The sequence below is a fragment of the Piliocolobus tephrosceles genome, chromosome 5 (assembly GCF_002776525.5).
Source record: "Piliocolobus tephrosceles isolate RC106 chromosome 5, ASM277652v3, whole genome shotgun sequence".
Taxonomy (NCBI): domain Eukaryota; kingdom Metazoa; phylum Chordata; class Mammalia; order Primates; family Cercopithecidae; genus Piliocolobus; species Piliocolobus tephrosceles.
In genome coordinates this window covers 124606367-124622584 of record NC_045438.1, presented here as the reverse complement: position 1 = coordinate 124622584, position 16218 = coordinate 124606367, and the positions used below count along the sequence as shown (strand labels likewise).

Here is a 16218-nt window from a genome sequence, read left to right as displayed (position 1 = left end):
TCTCTCTCTCTCTCTCTCTCTCTTTCCCTCTTTCTCTCTTTCTTTCTTTCTTTCTTTTTTTTTTTTGACAGAGTCTCACTCTGTTGCCCAGGCTGGAGTGCAGTGGCGCAATCTCCATTCACTGCAAACTCCGCCTCCCCAGTTCAAGTGATTCTCGTGCCTCAGCCTTCCCAGTAGCTGGATTACAGGCATGCACCACCATGCCCAGCTAATTTTTGTATTTTTAGTAGAGATGGGGTTTCACCATGTTGGCTAGGCTGGTCTGGAACTCATGACCTCAGGTACTCTGCCTGTCTCGGCCTCCCAAAGTGTTGGAATTACAGGTGTGAGCCACCACGCCCGGCCGCCTGGCCTCACTCCTTTCTCCCCAGGGCCACTTCCTGCCTGGGAGAGGAGCAGGCTCCAACAGGCTTCACAGCCCTGATTTCTTTTTTTTTTTAAGACAGGGTCTCAATCTGTTGCCCAGGTTGGAATGCAGTGGTGTGATTACAGCTCACAGCAGCCCTGACCTCCCAGGCTCAAGCAATCCTCCTACCTCAGCCTCCTGACTAGCTAGGACTGCAGGCAATTGTCCTGCTAGTTTTTTGTCCTTTTTTTAAAATTTTTTGTAAGATAGGGTCTCACTTTGTTGCCCAGGCTGAGCCCTGACTCTTGAATGGTGCTTTGTGCTTTTCAAGCCAGAACCAGCAGGTTTCTCTTCATGGATTTTATCCTTTGTGCCAGGCATTGTTCCAAAGGTCTCAGGAGTACTAACTACTAATACCTTTAAGGAAGCAGAAGGAGCCTGTGGACCAGCGATATGAAGTCACTTGCCCAAGCTCACACATCCGAGGGTCAGAGGCCAAGCCTGTGTCCTGATTCCCAGGCACTCTGAGACTTTTCCACACGCCGCCCCCCGCCGACAATCCATCCCCCTTGTCTGCTCCACCAGCAGCACTCATTCCAGGAGCCAAGAGAAAGCCCTGAGAAGCATTTCCCAAGCCAAACCATGCTTTTCAAAATTCTCTAAATCTCCAAAAGAATGTTGTTCATTCACTTGCATTCTCTTCTATAAGCAAGTTTTATGGAGCACCTACTGTATGCCAGGCCCCTGTTCAGTCTCCAGGGGTTCAATAGTGAGCAAAACAGACACAAGCCTTGCCCTACTCTTAGGGCCATTAGTCCACCTGGTTAGCAGACTGGTGCCTCAGGATAACATTTTTGCTGGGGGTGGTGGCTCATGCCTGTTATCCCAGCACTTTGGGAGGCCGAGGTGGGAGGATCACTCGGAGGATGCCCAAGGAATTTAACACCAGCCTGGGCAACACAGCAAGAGCCTGTCTCAACACCAACAAAAAAATTAGCCGGGCATGGTGGCACACGCCTGTGGTCCCAGCTACTCGAGAAGCTGAGGCGAGAGGATCATTTGAGCCCAGCAGGTCAAAGCTACGGCGAGCCATGATCGCACCAGTGCACTTCAGCCTGGGCACAGAGTGAGACCCTGTCTCAAAGACATCTTCAAGGTTAAAAAAGCTCAGGAAAGACTACTCCAGCCTGAGCTCTCCAGTGCACACAAGCGCACTGAGGTGCTGATAAGCCACCTCTGCAATAGAGCAACCTGTTTAACTTGGTTTAACTCACATTTTTACAAACTTATTTGTCCTCGATCCTCAATTTTAGCAATCTTCTATTCACTTCCTGCAGGATATGAGTGTTCCACGGAAAAGCAAAACACTGTCCTAGATTTTTATCCCAGCTCTTTCACTTTTCAGCCGTCTGAGGTTGGACAAATCACCTCACATCTTTGGGATTCTGTTTCCTTCCCTTAACCCGGAATGATAAAAATCTACCTTATATAAACTGTACTTTACTACCCAAAGCTGAAGGATTTTTTCTTTTCTTTTCTTTTTTTTTTTTTTTTTTTTTTTTGAGACAGGGTCTCACTCTATTGCCCAGGCTGGAGGCAGTGACATGATCATGACTCACTGCAGCCTTGACCTCCAGCTCAAGCAATCCTCCCACCTCTACAGCAGAGGGATTGTTAGTGCCAGGACCTTTGAACTGTCAGAGCCCGTGCCCCACTCCACCACCCATGTCCCAGTGCTCTTAATACCCCTCCAGAAACACACGCACACAGACACAGACACAGACACACACTATACACATCCCATTTGGCTTCCGAAGGCCTGAGGCCCTTCACCACCCTAGAGATCTGACTCTCCTCTTCCTTCCCTTCCCAGGTCCCAAAGGAGGTACAGAAGATAAAGATGTGGGGCTTGTTCCTGGACACACACCCACCCCACCCCTGGCTGCAAGTGGATTGGCAAAGGGTGGAATTTGGCGAGAGGCTCTGGGGGTCACTGGTTGACTGGTCACTTTGGGGACTGGTAGGGGTTGGGAAAGGAAGAGACCCTATTGGAGTTGCGGGCCACTTAGGTGGTGTCCAGGCCAGGTCAGTTGGTGGTGGCACCTACCTCCAACCCTGCCCTGCCAGGCTGTTCACCTTGGGGGGCCCTCCCTCCCTAACCTCCCGTGCCAGTCCTGTACCCACCTCCAGGGTGCATATAGTTTCAGAACATCCAGGATGTCCACTTGAAGAAGGAATTCTTCGTGAAGTATCAGGACCATGGCTTCTCAGAGATCTTCGCCAACTCACGGGAGGTGAGCAGCCAACTCCGGCTGCCTCCGGGGGAATATATAATTATTCCCTCCACCTTTGAGCCACACAGAGATGCCGACTTCCTACTTCGGGTCTTCACCGAGAAGCACAGTGAGTCATGGTAAGGGACCGCACCTCACTGCTCCAAGGCCTGCCACCCAAGAGCTGCAGGATATCAAGCTCAGGGAGCTGCTGTCGGGTCCTCCCTCACTTTGTCCCTATTTTACAGTCAGGGAAACTGAGGCATGAAAAGGTGAAGTCCCAGTTAGTGGCAGAACCAGACCTAGAACTAGAACCCAGATTTCCATGGAGCTGCCCTGTATTGCTTCAAAGACATGACATGACCCCCAGAGCACCCTGCTGAAATCCCCATCTCCCTCCCCCTGGTAACTCTTGAGCTTTCAATGATTTTGCCCAGGGAATTGGATGAAGTCATCTATGCTGAGCAACTCCAAGAGGTGAGGGGAGGCTGTAGGGCTGGGGGTTGGAAGGAAGCTCCCAGGCCTGTGAAGGAAGTTTTCTAACCAGGTCCCTTTCCCGCTTCCTTGCCCCCAGGAAAAGGTCTCTGAGGATGACATGGACCAGGACTTCCTACATTTGTTTAAGATAGTGGCAGGAGAGGTGAGCAGGCCATGGGCGGAGGGCTGACGGAGGGGGATGAGGGGCTGGAGGGACCCAAGTGGGGTTCACTGTCCCCCTTCCTAGGGCAAGGAGATAGGGGCGTATGAGCTCCAGAGGCTGCTCAACAGTATGGCCATCAAATGTGAGTCTTCCACTCCTGCTGCACATGACCCCTCCCCCATATTTTGTGCCCCTCTTGATCACTCCCAGTGCCCCCCACGATACCTCATTTACCCTGTCTCTCCTTTCTACCCCCTCCCTTCCTCACAGTCAAAAGCTTCAAGACCAAGGGCTTTGGCTTGGATGCTTGCCGCTGCATGATCAACCTCATGGATGTATCCTCCTGTCCAGTGCTCTCTTGGCCCTGTCCCCTGCCTACAAGCCTGGCCCAGAGATGGCCACCCTGGGCCAGCCATGCCCTCCTCCCTGATGGGGATTAGACTCTGGGGTAGCAGAAGATGCCAGTCCTTCTGGCTGCTACAGTACCGGAACCCCAGGGCTTGTGTGTCTCCTCGGGAAGCCCCGCTGCTTGCCTGTCCCCTGGGATGCCTTCTTCACTCCCTTCTCTGCTGTCCTTGACCACCTTCCAGAAAGATGACTCTGGCAAGCTGGGGCTTCTAGAGTTCAAGATCCTGTGGAAAAAACTCAAGAAATGGACGGTAAAGGGCACTAAAGGGGCAGCCTCCAGGGGTAAGGAAAAGAGGGTCTTAGGAGAGATGGAACTAATGAGGGGAAGCTAGAACCGGAGCCCTAACCACACACACACACACCCACACCACACTCACACACACACATACACACTCACACACAGACACAACACCACACACACACACACACACACACACTAGAAAAGGGTCTGTTGGAGTGTGGCATATTACCCAGTCAAAATATTTTATAACAAGTATAGCTCAGTTATCAACTAGTCATGAAGGATGCACACAGAGAGCGCCGGGCAGGGCACCAGTGCCTCCGACAACCCATGCTTGTCATTAACCCTTAGGTCACCAGATGATAGGAATATCAGGAGTGGGCCAGGGTTGGAGTGGGGCATGGTGTCTTAGGCCACTGCTGTGAGCCAACTGTCCTAAAGTATTTATTTTTCTTTTCTTTTTTTTTTTTTTTTTGTTGAGACAGAATCTCACTCTGTCGCCCAGGCAGGAGTGCAGTGGTGCGATCTCTGCTCACTGTAACCTCCACCTCCTGCCTCCTGACTAGCTGGGATTATAGGCACGCACCACCACACCCAGCTAATTTATGTATCTTTAGTAGAGATGGGGTTTCGTCATGTTGGCCAGGCTGGTCTCGACCTCCTGACCTCAGATGATCCACCTGCCTCGGCCTCTCAAAGTGCTGGGATTACAGGCGTGAGCCACTGCACACGGCCTCAGTATTTCATTATTTCAACCACCATGCCATGCACGTGGCCCTACCACATCTGTCTGTCTCTTCAGGCCATCTTCAGAGAGTGTGACCAGGACCATTCAGGCACCTTGAACTCCTATGAGATGCGCTTGGCTATTGAGAAAGCAGGTGGCCAAGGGTCAGGTGTGGGCCTTGGGGCAGGGAAGAGGATGGCAGCATCCAGAGGCCTGGACTTTTCCCCTCCCCACTTCTCTCTCTCTCAGGCATCAAGCTGAACAACAAGGTAATGCAGGTCCTGGTGGCCAGGTATGCAGATGATGACTTGATCATAGACTTTGACAGCTTCATCAGCTGTTTCCTGAGGCTAAAGACCATGTTCAGTGAGTTAGGCATCTACCCACACCCCAGCCTAGGCCAGGGGCTGAAGGCCCTCTCCCATACACCCTGATGGGTGCTGCTCCAGAGCCCCTCCCCCTTACAAGGCACACGTGAAATGGGTTCAAAGCCCAGCTCCGCCACTTGCTGGCAGCTGTGACTTGAGCAAGTCAATCTTTCTGTGCCTCCATTCCCTCCTCTTTAGAATGTGGATAATTATAGTACTGCCCTCAAAGCACTGAGGTGCAGGTTAAACCAGTTAGTCTATGGAAGGCACTCAGAACTGGGCCTGGCTCCTGGTGAGGCTATGTGAGTTGCTCTCATTAATTCCCCACTGGACTAGGGGATTTATGTGGGGAACAGCCAGGAACAGCTGGTGTTGCCCCTTCCTACCTAGTTGGGAGTGGTTCTTTCAGAACACTGACTTAGCACTCAGCCCCTCTCCCCCGCTTCCTCTGTAACACAGCATTCTTTCTAACCATGGACCCCAAGAATACTGGCCATATTTGCTTGAACCTGGAACAGGTACTTGGAGGGGGTGGGAAGGAATCTGCAGGATTGCGCCTGCCTGCCTCGCAACCCCACCCCCGCCCAGCTCTGCTGTCCTCTGGCCAGCATCCTGCCCCCACGTCTTCCCACCCTGGGATCTGCTTCCTGTCTCCACAGTGGCTGCAGATGACCATGTGGGGATAGAGGTGTGCAGGAGCCTGGCCATCTCTACCAGGAGCAGCGAGGTTCTAGCCCAGGAGGGTGGGATGCTTCTTGTAGCCCTCAGCTCTCCGGTCTCTGCTGATGAAATGGGCTCCAGGTGGCAGTGCCCAGGTCCCAGGTGCCATGTTTACTGCAGCAGTGGGACCTCCGTGCCCACTCCCCGAGCTCAGAGCCTTTCTCTTTTTTCCCAAACCAGGCTTCTGATGGCTGGCTTTCCCCCACCATCGCTCTCTCTCAGAGTATATTTTTCTAAAGAGTAGGTGATACTTCCCCAGGATCCCCCTGGCTGGAGAGGTCAAGAATAGGGAAGGGACTTGTAGCTCATTTCTTACGCTCCATGCTTGCTGTCCTGCTCACACCTCCCTGCTGACCACCCATCCTGGCACAGCCTCTCTCTTTTCCTCCCCACCTGTGGACACTATTCTAATAAATAGCAGATGCCATTGCCTTCCCTGTCTCTGTGTTTTTACCCCATGAAAAGACTGGCGAGGGTGGAAGTCACTTTCCCAGGACCAAAGGATTGGGTAGCTCTCAGCCAAAGGTGATAGGGAGCATTTAGAAATGTGCAGTTGTCACAATAACTAGAGGCCACAGTTGGTGTTTATGGGCAGTGCCGGATGCTAAGCACACAGGTCTCTCCCTGTGAAGAACTGTGCGGTGTGCCCTGTGGTGGAGCGCCTCTAGAGGGGCTGAGCCAGTGCTGGCAGGAGTCTCATCGGCTGCTTCAAACTGGGGTCCCCAAAGGTGGCACTGCAGGGGCCTCAAATGTTAAAAATCTGACACCTGCAGCAACCAGCAGATCACATAAATGAACGAACCTGCCGGGCGCGGTGGCTCACGCCTGTAATCCTAGCACTCTGGGATGCCAAGGCAGGTGGATCACCTGAGGTCAGGAGGTGGAGACCACCCCAGCCAACATGGCAAAACTCCATCTCTGCTAAAAATACAAAAATTAGCTGGGCTTAGTGGCACACGCCTATAATCCCAGCTACTTGGGAGGCTGAGGCAGGAGAACTGCTTGAACCCGGGGGGTGGAGGTTACAGTGAGCCAAGATCATACCACTTCACTCCAGCCTAGGCAACAGAGCAAGATTCTGTCTCAGAAACAAATTAAACAAACAAACAAACAAACAAACAAACAAACAAACCCTCCTGGTGTGGGACTGGGAGGGTTGAGGACTGTGGCAATAGGTGAACTCATTCCTGCCTTAAAGGTGTTCAGATTCAGATCGTTATTACTATTGTTAGAAATTTGTTGTCTGTTCAGTTACTAAAACCTCCCTTAACTATCCTCCACCTTATCCAGAGAAGCTTCTTCTTTTAGAAAATCAAGCAAAACAACTAAGCCAAGACATGTTAAAAAAAAAAAAAAATTTTTTTGAAAAGGAACCTGTAAGGAAATACAAGGGGAGGGATTGTTAGATACAAGTTCTAAATTTCTTTTCAAAGAATTAATATATCAGTATGTTCAATTATTTGTCTTCTACTTTTAAACGTCTTCATAAAGCAACCTTTTCAATTACCTACTCCACTCTTATTCCAATTGCCTGCTACCTGCTCTGCCCTGACTCCCGCCAAAGTACTCATGCCGTCATTCTCTTTAAATTAGTCAATCAGAATTAGTTTATCCTGTGCGGTCTAACCCTAGCCAATAGGGGAACGACACAGCGTCAGGAATAAGAACCCCTTCCCCTCCCTTGTCCAAATGTGTGCTCCCCATTGTTCCATCTAGGCTCACCCCTCTATATAGAAGTAACTTGCCTTGCTGAGAATTTAGAAGAAAATTTTTAAAAAGAAAGAAATTTGTTGCCTGTCAAGCTACTGCCCTTGCAGGAGACATGGAAGAAACACTTATTTCTGGGTCCACCTGTTTTTGACCTCGGGGTCTCTGCCCCAGGTGCCCACACCCCAACCCCAGCCCCAGCCCCCTGCAGTAGTGAGAAGACCCAGGCCACTCACAGCAGTCTCTAAACTGCACTTCTCCTCCTGTCCTCTGAGAGCTCTCCACGGCATCCCCTTCTGGTTTCTAGCAGGGACACTGCAGCCCAAGCACATGCGCTTCTCAGCTTCTCAGGTAGAGAGAGTGCCCCCAACTTCCCCTAGATTAGAGATCTGTCATCCCCAATGAAGCTAAACCCTTCCTGTCTCCGTGTACCTGTGCAGCTTCCTGGGGTCGCTAACTTCCTGCCACGTGCTCTAAACCCAGCCCGTGTGTGCTTAGTGGAGCAGGTGGGATTCTGAGCTTCCTTAATCTGGTGACTGATTCTCTGCACGGCCCCTGCCTTCTTTGTGACTTCAAAGACTAAAGCTAGTCTGCCTGGATATAAAGCCGCCTTCCCTCCATTATCGCCACCCCGCACAGCCTTCAGAGGAATCGTTTCCTGTCCTGCCAGCCCTCCCTGCTTCCTCTCCGTCTCCAGTCCACTCTGAAAGAATAGGTCACACTCTCTTTGGAGCCTCTTGAAAAACTGTTCTCCCACTCGTCATCCTCCCTCTCTAAGAGATGGCACCCACCACCTGCTCTCCACAGAGCTTCTCTAGGTGATGAGCAAAAGTCCCCAGGGAGAGCAGGAGCAGTCAGTGAGCGCCTCAAGCTAACAGGTCCATGATGGGCATGGTGGCACATGCCTGTAATCCCAGCTACTTGGGAGGCTGAGGAGTTTGAGATCAGCCCTGGGCAATACAGGGAGACTCCATCTTTTAAAAACAAAAACCTAGCAGGTCCTTTGAGACTCTGAGAGGTCCTGGGCAGTCCCAGTTGGTTCTGGGGACCCTAGGAAGATGCTAACCCTACCCCTTGTTCCATGGCCTAGGGTGAGATGCTGCCAACTTCAAGCCAGGATGGAGAGGAAGCAGAAAGCTCTCAAATCAGGATTATCCCTTCCAGTTTGTAACAAAGCTGGTTACTCATGAACACTCTGTAAACATAAAACGAAGCAAGCTTCATATGAGTAGAGAGTTTGTTTGGGCCAAACTTAAGGATTGTAACCCTGGAAAATAGATTCAAATTGTTCTGAATATACATTCTGATTAGCAGCAGTTACAAGTGGATTTTTAGGCTGGGTACAGTGATTCACACTTACAACCCCAGCACTTTGGAAGCCTGAGGTGGGCAGATCACTTGAGGCCAGAAATTCAAGACCAGCCTGGCCATCATGGTGAAACCCCATCTCTACTAAAAATACAAAAAAATAGCTAGGCATGGTGGCACACGCCTGTAGTCTGAGCTACTCAGGAGGCTGAGGCATGAGAATCGCTTGAACCCGGGAAGCAGAGGTTGCAGTGAGCCAAGATCGCGCCACTGCACTCCAACTTGGATGACAGAGTGAGACTGTCTCAAAAAAAGAAAAGAAAAAATTAGCCAGGACTGGTGGCACACACCTGTGGTCCCAGCTGCATGGGGAGCTGAAGTGGGAGGATCACTTGAGTCCAGGAGGTCGAGGCTGCAGTGAAATGCCACTGCACTCTCTGCACTCCAGCCTGGGTGACGGAGTGAGGCCTTGTCTCAAAAAAACAAAAAAGTTTTTGTTTTGTTTTGTTTTGGTGTGTGTGTGTGTGTGTGTGTGTGTGTGTGTGTGTGTGTGTGTCAGGGTCTCTCTTTGTCACCCGGCTGGAGTGCAGTGGCACAGTTTTGGCTTACGGTAACCTCTGCCTCCTGGGCTCAGGTGATCCTCCTGCCTCAGCCTCCCTAGTAGCTGGGATTACAGACACCTGCCGCCACCACACCTGGCTAATTTTTGTATTTTTAGTAGACACAGGGTTTCACCACGTTGGCCAGGCTAGCCTCAAACTACTGACCTCAAGTGATCTGCCCCACCCCTCCCCCCCAGCCTCCCAAAGTGCTGAGATTAAAGGCATGAGCCACTGTGCCCGGCCCAAAATGCATTTTTAAAGGTAAAAAAGGGCCAGGCATAGTGGTTCACGCCTGTGATCCCAGCTCTTTGGGAGGCCAAGGCGGGTGGACCACGAGGTCAGGAGGTTGGGCCTGCTGAACATGGTGAAACCCCGTCTCTAGTGAAAATACAAAAAATTAGCCAGGTGTGGTGGTGTGCACCTGTAATCCCAGCTACTTGGGAAGCTGAGGCAGGAGAATTGCTTGAACCCGGGAGGTGGAGGTTGCAGTGAGCCGAGATTGCGCCATTGCATTCCAGCCAGGGCGACAGTGAGAGACTCCGTCTCAAAAAAAAAAAAAAAAAAAAAAGAAAGAAAGAAGAAAAAGAAAAGAAAAGAAAAAAGTAAAAAAGGAGGACAGTGAGTGGAATGGTACAAAGTTGTTTGTCAGGAATTCTGGTTTTCAAAAATAACGTTGATTAGTTATTGGCTATAGTGTCTGGTGTCGCATTATTAGGATAATTTATAGCTACTTGTCGCAATAGCAAACAGTTTCAACAGATGAATACATAGCTTGAAGGGGAGAGCAGGGTATAGGGTGCAATTGTGTGTCATATTAATGTCTCTCTGGGTCTGATAGTTAAAAGGACTTGCGTTCCTCAGATAAAAGTTATTTTTATTTTATTTATTTTTATTTTTTATTGTCTTGAGACAGAGTCTTTCTCTGCCGCCCAGGCTGGAGTTCAGTGGCGCAATCTCAGCTCACTGCAACCTCCGCATCCCGGGTTCAAGCTATTCTCAGGCCTCAGTCTCCCAAGAAGCTGGATTACAGGCACCTGCCACCTCGCCAAATAAAAGTTATTTTCTTTTCCCAACACTTCGCACAGTGGCTCAAGGTGAGGATTCACGAGATGTGTGTCTTTGGGCAAATGATTTTACCTTTCTAACAGAATGCCCTTCTGAATCTGTCAATTAGAGGTGACAATTCCTATCTCAGAGGGGTGTTGGATGGACAACTGTGATAATGCGATAATGAAAGTGAAGCACTTAGGCACATCATTCTTTAAAAAAAACAAAAAACTTTGATATTATCTATAATAGTAAAAAAATTTAAAAAAACGAATTTTCAGTTGTGAATACATTATAGCCAAGAGTGGTGGGTCATGCTTACAGTCCTAGTTACTTGGGAGGCTGAGGCAGGAAAATCGCTTGAGCCTAGGAGTTCAAGGCTGCAGTGAGCTCTGATCAAACCACTGCATTCCAGCTTGGGCAACAGAGGGAGACTCTGTCTCATAAATAAATAAATAAATAAATAAATAAATAAATACATACATACATACATACATACATACACATTAGATGTTACACACAATAAAATATCAAGCCATTGAACTAAATAACAAATAGCATGAGGGTTATGACATAGAGTTGAATAAGCAAGATGCATATTAGATTTACAATAGTCCTTGACATTAGTAAGTGTTTACCACTTGCCTGCATTAAATATTATTAGCAATGGCTATTTACAATATTATTTAAAATTTGGAAAATGAGGTACGCCATTCTTCTAGTCCCTTCGGGCTCCATTCCCGTCCAGCTTCACTGGAACTCCATCCCAGCTCAGCCTGAATGCCCTGGGAGGCCATTCCCACTATGTCCTTGCTGTCGCTGAGGGTCCTGTAACCACAGGCAGGCAGCCCCACATTTTCTATTCCCTTTTAGTCCTCTGCTTATAAAACCAGGTGGCTGGGTTTTGCTGGGAAAGGGCACTAACCATGCTGCCTGCATCCTGCCGATCCATGCTGGTTGACCTCGATGGAGGCCACATGGCAAGCTAGATTTCTTCTCCTGATGACTGACTGCCATTCTCCACACCCACTGCCCTCATTTCCCCCAGACCTCTCACTACAGCCTCCACTTTTACTGCAAAGAATGAGGCTACGTCAGAGAAACAGCCTCAACCCCACTCCTCTCCTCCGTCAGAATATCTTCGCAGCTTCAGCCTCTGGTCTCGAGAGAGCTGGGTCCCAAATGTGCTTGAAAACCATGGAATGCCACGCAACAGAAGCAGCACACTAGATGCCACCCAGCCACAGCTGTAGAGCCTGAGAAGATGCTGAGTGAAGAAAATGTAAAGCAGGATGAGCTCATTAGCGTCTTTTGTTTTTTGTGGTTGGTTTTTTTTTTGTTTGTTGGTTGGTATTTTGCTTATTTTAGGCACAGGGTCTCCCTCTGTCGACCAGGCTGTAGTGCAGTGGTACAATCATGGCTCACTGCAGCCTCAAACTCCTGTGCTCAGGTGATCTTTCTGCCTCATTCCCATGTAGCTGGGACTATGGGTGCACACCAGCTATTTTTTTAAATTTTTTCTAGAGACAGTCTCACTCTTGCCCAGGCTGGTCTCAAACCCCTGGGCTCAAGTGATCTTCTTGTCTTGGCCTCCCAAAGTATTGAGATTACAGGCATGAGCAACTGTGCCTAGCCCAATAACTAGCTTATTTTTAAAAGCAATTTTAAAATATATATCTTGGAGATATTTTTCTATTAATATATAGAGAGTTTCCTTTTTTTTTTTTTTTTTTTTTGAGTCGGAGTTTTGCTCTTGTTGCCCAGGCTGGAGTGCAATGGCACCATCTCGGTTCACTGCAACCTCCACCTCCCAGATTCAAGCAATTCTTGTGCCTCAGCCTCCCAAGTAGCTGGGATTACAGGCACCTGCCACCATGCCCAGCTAATTTTTTTTTTTTTTTTGAGACGAGGTTTCACCATGTTGGCCAGGCTGGTTTTGAACTCCTGACCTCAAGTGATCTGCCCGCCTCAGCCTCCCAAAGTGCTAGGATTACAGGCATGAGCCACTGTGCCTGGCTGAGAGCTTCCTTTTTTTTTTATAACTGCATAGTACTGCACTGGATTAAAGTCACTATTTAGCAGTTCTTTGTTGGCAGTTTTTTCCCGTCTTTCATTATAAATAACGCTGCAATAAATAACACTATACATATGTCATTTTATCCCAGTAAAATATTTTTATACAATAAATGTCTAAATGTAGGATTATTGGGCTAAAGAATATGTATATAATATTCTGAAAAAAAGGAAATTCCCCTCTGTAAGGGTAATACTAATTTGCACTCCCACAAGCAAGATAAGAGACTGCCGTTTTCCCCTACAGACTCATAAACACCGTGTGTGGGCAACTTTTTACATATTTCTAATCTGGTAGAAGAAAAATGGTATCTCAGCATAGCCGTAATTTGTGTTTCTCTTATGGCAAATGAGATTGAACAACTCTTCATTTTTTGCTTTTGCTTGCATTTTATTTTCTATGACCTATCTCTTTATATTCTTTGGGAACATATATAATATATAATATATGTTACATATATAATATATAATATATGTTACATATATAATATATAAGTTATATGAGTTATACATGTACATATAACATAGATGTTATACATGAAATATATATTATATATAACATATATGTTATATGTAATATACAACATATAAATAACATAACATATAACAAATATATGTTATACTATATATCTTATATATAACATGTATAACATATGTTATATGTTATAATATATAATGTACAGTATATAATATATGACATTTTTAATATAGCATAATATATTTCATATATAACATATATGTAATATATACACATAATATATGTAACATATATAACATATATGTTATATGCACATATTATATATTATAATATATAACATATGTTATATATATGTTCCCAAAGAATATATAGTTATATATTTTATATACATATATATATATTTTTTAAGTTCTCACTATGTTGGCCAGGCTGGAGTGGCTGCTATTTACGGGTGGGATCATCAAGTACTGCAGCCTGGAATGCCTGGGCTCAAGTGATCCTCCTGCCTGAGCCTCTTGTCCTTGCCCATTTTTGTACTGGACATTTTTTTCTTTTTCTTTTTCTTTTCTTTCTTTTTTTTTGAGACAAAGTTTTGCTCCTGTTGACCAGGCTGGAGTGCAATGGTGTGATCTCGGCTCACTGCAACCTCCGCCTCCCAAGTTCCAGTGATTCTCCTACCTCAGCCTCCCAAGTAGCTGGGATTACAGGTGCTCACCACCACCATCACCAGTGCCTGGCTGATTTTTATATTTTTACTAGAGACGGGATTTCACCACCTTTGTCAGCCTGGTCTTGAAGTCCTGACCTCAGGTGATCCGCCCGCCCTGGCCTCCCAAAATGCTGGTATTACAGGCGTGAGCCACTGTGCCTGGCCCATTTTTGCTTTTCCCTATAAAATTCTTTTTTTTAGACTGGAGGGTAGTGGCGGGATCTCGGCTCACTGCAGCCTTCGTCTCCCGGGTTCAAGCGATTCTCCTGCCTCAGCCTCCCAAGTAGCTGGGATTACAGGTGTGCACCACCAAGCCCAGCTAATTTTTGTAATTTTAGTAGAGACAGGGTTTCGCCATGTTGGCCAGGCTGGTCTCCAACCCTCGACCTCCAGTGATCGGCCCACCTCTGCCTCCTCAAAGTGCTGAGATTACAGGCACAAGCTACCACGCCCGGTCACTTTCTTTATTTTTTAAAGGAATAACACATTACTGAAACAGCTATAGTCCCCTCCTCTCCCTGTGGAACATCGCCATCTCTGCCCCTTCTCCCTGAGAAGGAGCCACTCTCCTGAAGTTGTCTTTCCCGTTACGCTGTAATTTTTTTTTTTTTTTTTTAATGTGTGTGAGAGACAGGGTCTCGCTCTGTCACCCAGACTGAAGTGCAATGGCTTGACTGTGGCTCACTGCAGCCTCAACTTTCTGGGCTCAAGTGATCCTCAGCCTCCCAAAATGCTGGGATTACAGGCGTGAGCTACTACACCTGACTATGTTTCTACTTTTACTAAATGGATATGCACCCACAAAAATAGATATTATTGCTCATGTATCATAAATTCTTACAAATATGATGTAATTTGGCCCATATCCTTTTGCCATTTGGTTTCATTTTACTCACATCATGTATCATGTTTTTGATACTTATCCCCTTTGATACATGAGATAGTACTTTCATTTTATCTGCTGTATAGTATTCTGTTTTATGAATAAATCTAAATTTACTTTTCTGTTCTCCTATTCATGGACATTTAAGTTGTTTCTACTTTTTTTGTTATTATAAAGAACATGAATGGATAACTTCTTTTTTTGTTTGTTTGTTTTTTGAGACAGAGTCTCACTCTGTTGCCCAGGCTGGAGTGCAGTGGCATGACCTCAGCTCACTGCAACCTCTGCCTCCCAGGTTCAAGCAATTCCCTTGTCTCAGCCTCCCGAGTAGCTGGAATTACGGGTGCCTACCACCACATCCGGCTAATTTTAGTATTTTTAGTAGAGACAGGGTTTCACTATGTTGGCCAGGCTAGTCACAAATTCCTGACCTCAAATGACCCTCCTGCCTTGGCCTCCCAGAGTGCTGACGAGAGCCATCACTCCCAGCCTGGACATCCTTGTACATGTCTCCGCATCACATCTATGGGAGTTTCTCTGGAGCCACCCCTACAGTTTAGAATTGCTGGGTTCCAGGGAAATAATAAACATGCAATTCCAGGTTTATCAGATATTGCCAAATTGCCCTCTGAAATGATTGTGTTACAAACTCTTTCTCCAGGCCGGGAGCAGTGACTCACACCTGTAATGCCAGCACTTTGGGAGGCAGAGGCTGGCGGATCACCTGAGGTCAGGAGTTTGAGACCAGCCTGGCCAACAGGGTGAAAGCCCATCTCTATTAAAATTACAAAAATTAGCTGGGCATGGTGGTGCATGCCCGTAATCCCAGTTACTCAGAAGACTGAGGCACGAGAAACATTTGCACCTGGGAGGTGGAGTCTGTATCACTGCACTCCAGCCTGGGCTACAGAGTGAGACTCCATCTCAAAACAAACAAACAGGACGGGCGCAGTGGTTCATGCCTGTAATCCCAACACTTTGGGAGGCTGAGGTGGATGGATCATTTGAGGTTGGGAGTTCGAGACCAGACTGACCAACATGAAGAAACCCTGTCTCTACTAAAAATGCAAAATTAGCCAGATGTGGTGGCATGCCTGTAATCCCAACTGCTCAGGAGGCTGAGGCAGGAGAATCGCTTGAACCTGGGAGGCGGAGGTTGCAGTGAGCTGAGATGGCGCCGTTGCACTCCAACCTGGGCAACAAGAGCGAAACTCTGTCTCAAAACAAACAAACAGGCTGGGCATGGTGGCTCATGCCTGTAACCCCAGCATGTTGGGAGGCCGAGGAGGGCAAATCACCTGAGGTCAGGAGTTCAAGACCAGCCTGGCCAACATGGCAAAACCCCGTCTCTACTAAAAATACAAAATTTAGGCCGGGCGCGGTGGCTCAAGCCTGTAATCCCAGCACTTTGGGAGGCCGAGACAGGCAGATCACGAGGTCAGGAGATCAAGACCATCCTGGCTAACACGGTGAAACCCCGTCTCTACTAAAAAAAAATACAAAAATCTAGCCGGGCGAGGTGGCGGGCGCCTGTAGTCCCAGCTACTCAGGAGGCTGAGGCAGGAGAATGGCGGGAACCCGGGAGGCGGAGCTTGCAGTGAGCTGAGATCCGGCCACTGCACTCCAGCTTGGGTGATAGAGCGAGACTCCGTCTCAACAAAAAAAAAAAAAAAAAAAAAAATACAAAA

General features: G+C 47.8%; 1 protein-coding gene across 1 annotated transcript in view; it reads left to right on the top strand.

The window, feature by feature from the left end:
- CAPN11 (calpain 11) overlaps positions 1-6156 on the top strand; it is a 24221-nt gene extending 18065 nt beyond the window's left edge. The window contains exons 13-23 of the mRNA XM_023213068.1: positions 2220-2231; positions 2548-2759; positions 3057-3096; positions 3194-3259; positions 3344-3401; positions 3530-3594; positions 3850-3918; positions 4711-4789; positions 4885-5001; positions 5463-5521; positions 5663-6156. Coding sequence (XP_023068836.1) covers positions 2220-2231; positions 2548-2759; positions 3057-3096; positions 3194-3259; positions 3344-3401; positions 3530-3594; positions 3850-3918; positions 4711-4789; positions 4885-5001; positions 5463-5521; positions 5663-5689 — 804 coding nt within the window. The 3' untranslated portion in view covers positions 5690-6156. The remainder of the gene's footprint in view (positions 1-2219; positions 2232-2547; positions 2760-3056; positions 3097-3193; positions 3260-3343; positions 3402-3529; positions 3595-3849; positions 3919-4710; positions 4790-4884; positions 5002-5462; positions 5522-5662) is intronic.
- The last annotated feature ends 10062 nt before the right edge of the window (positions 6157-16218 follow it).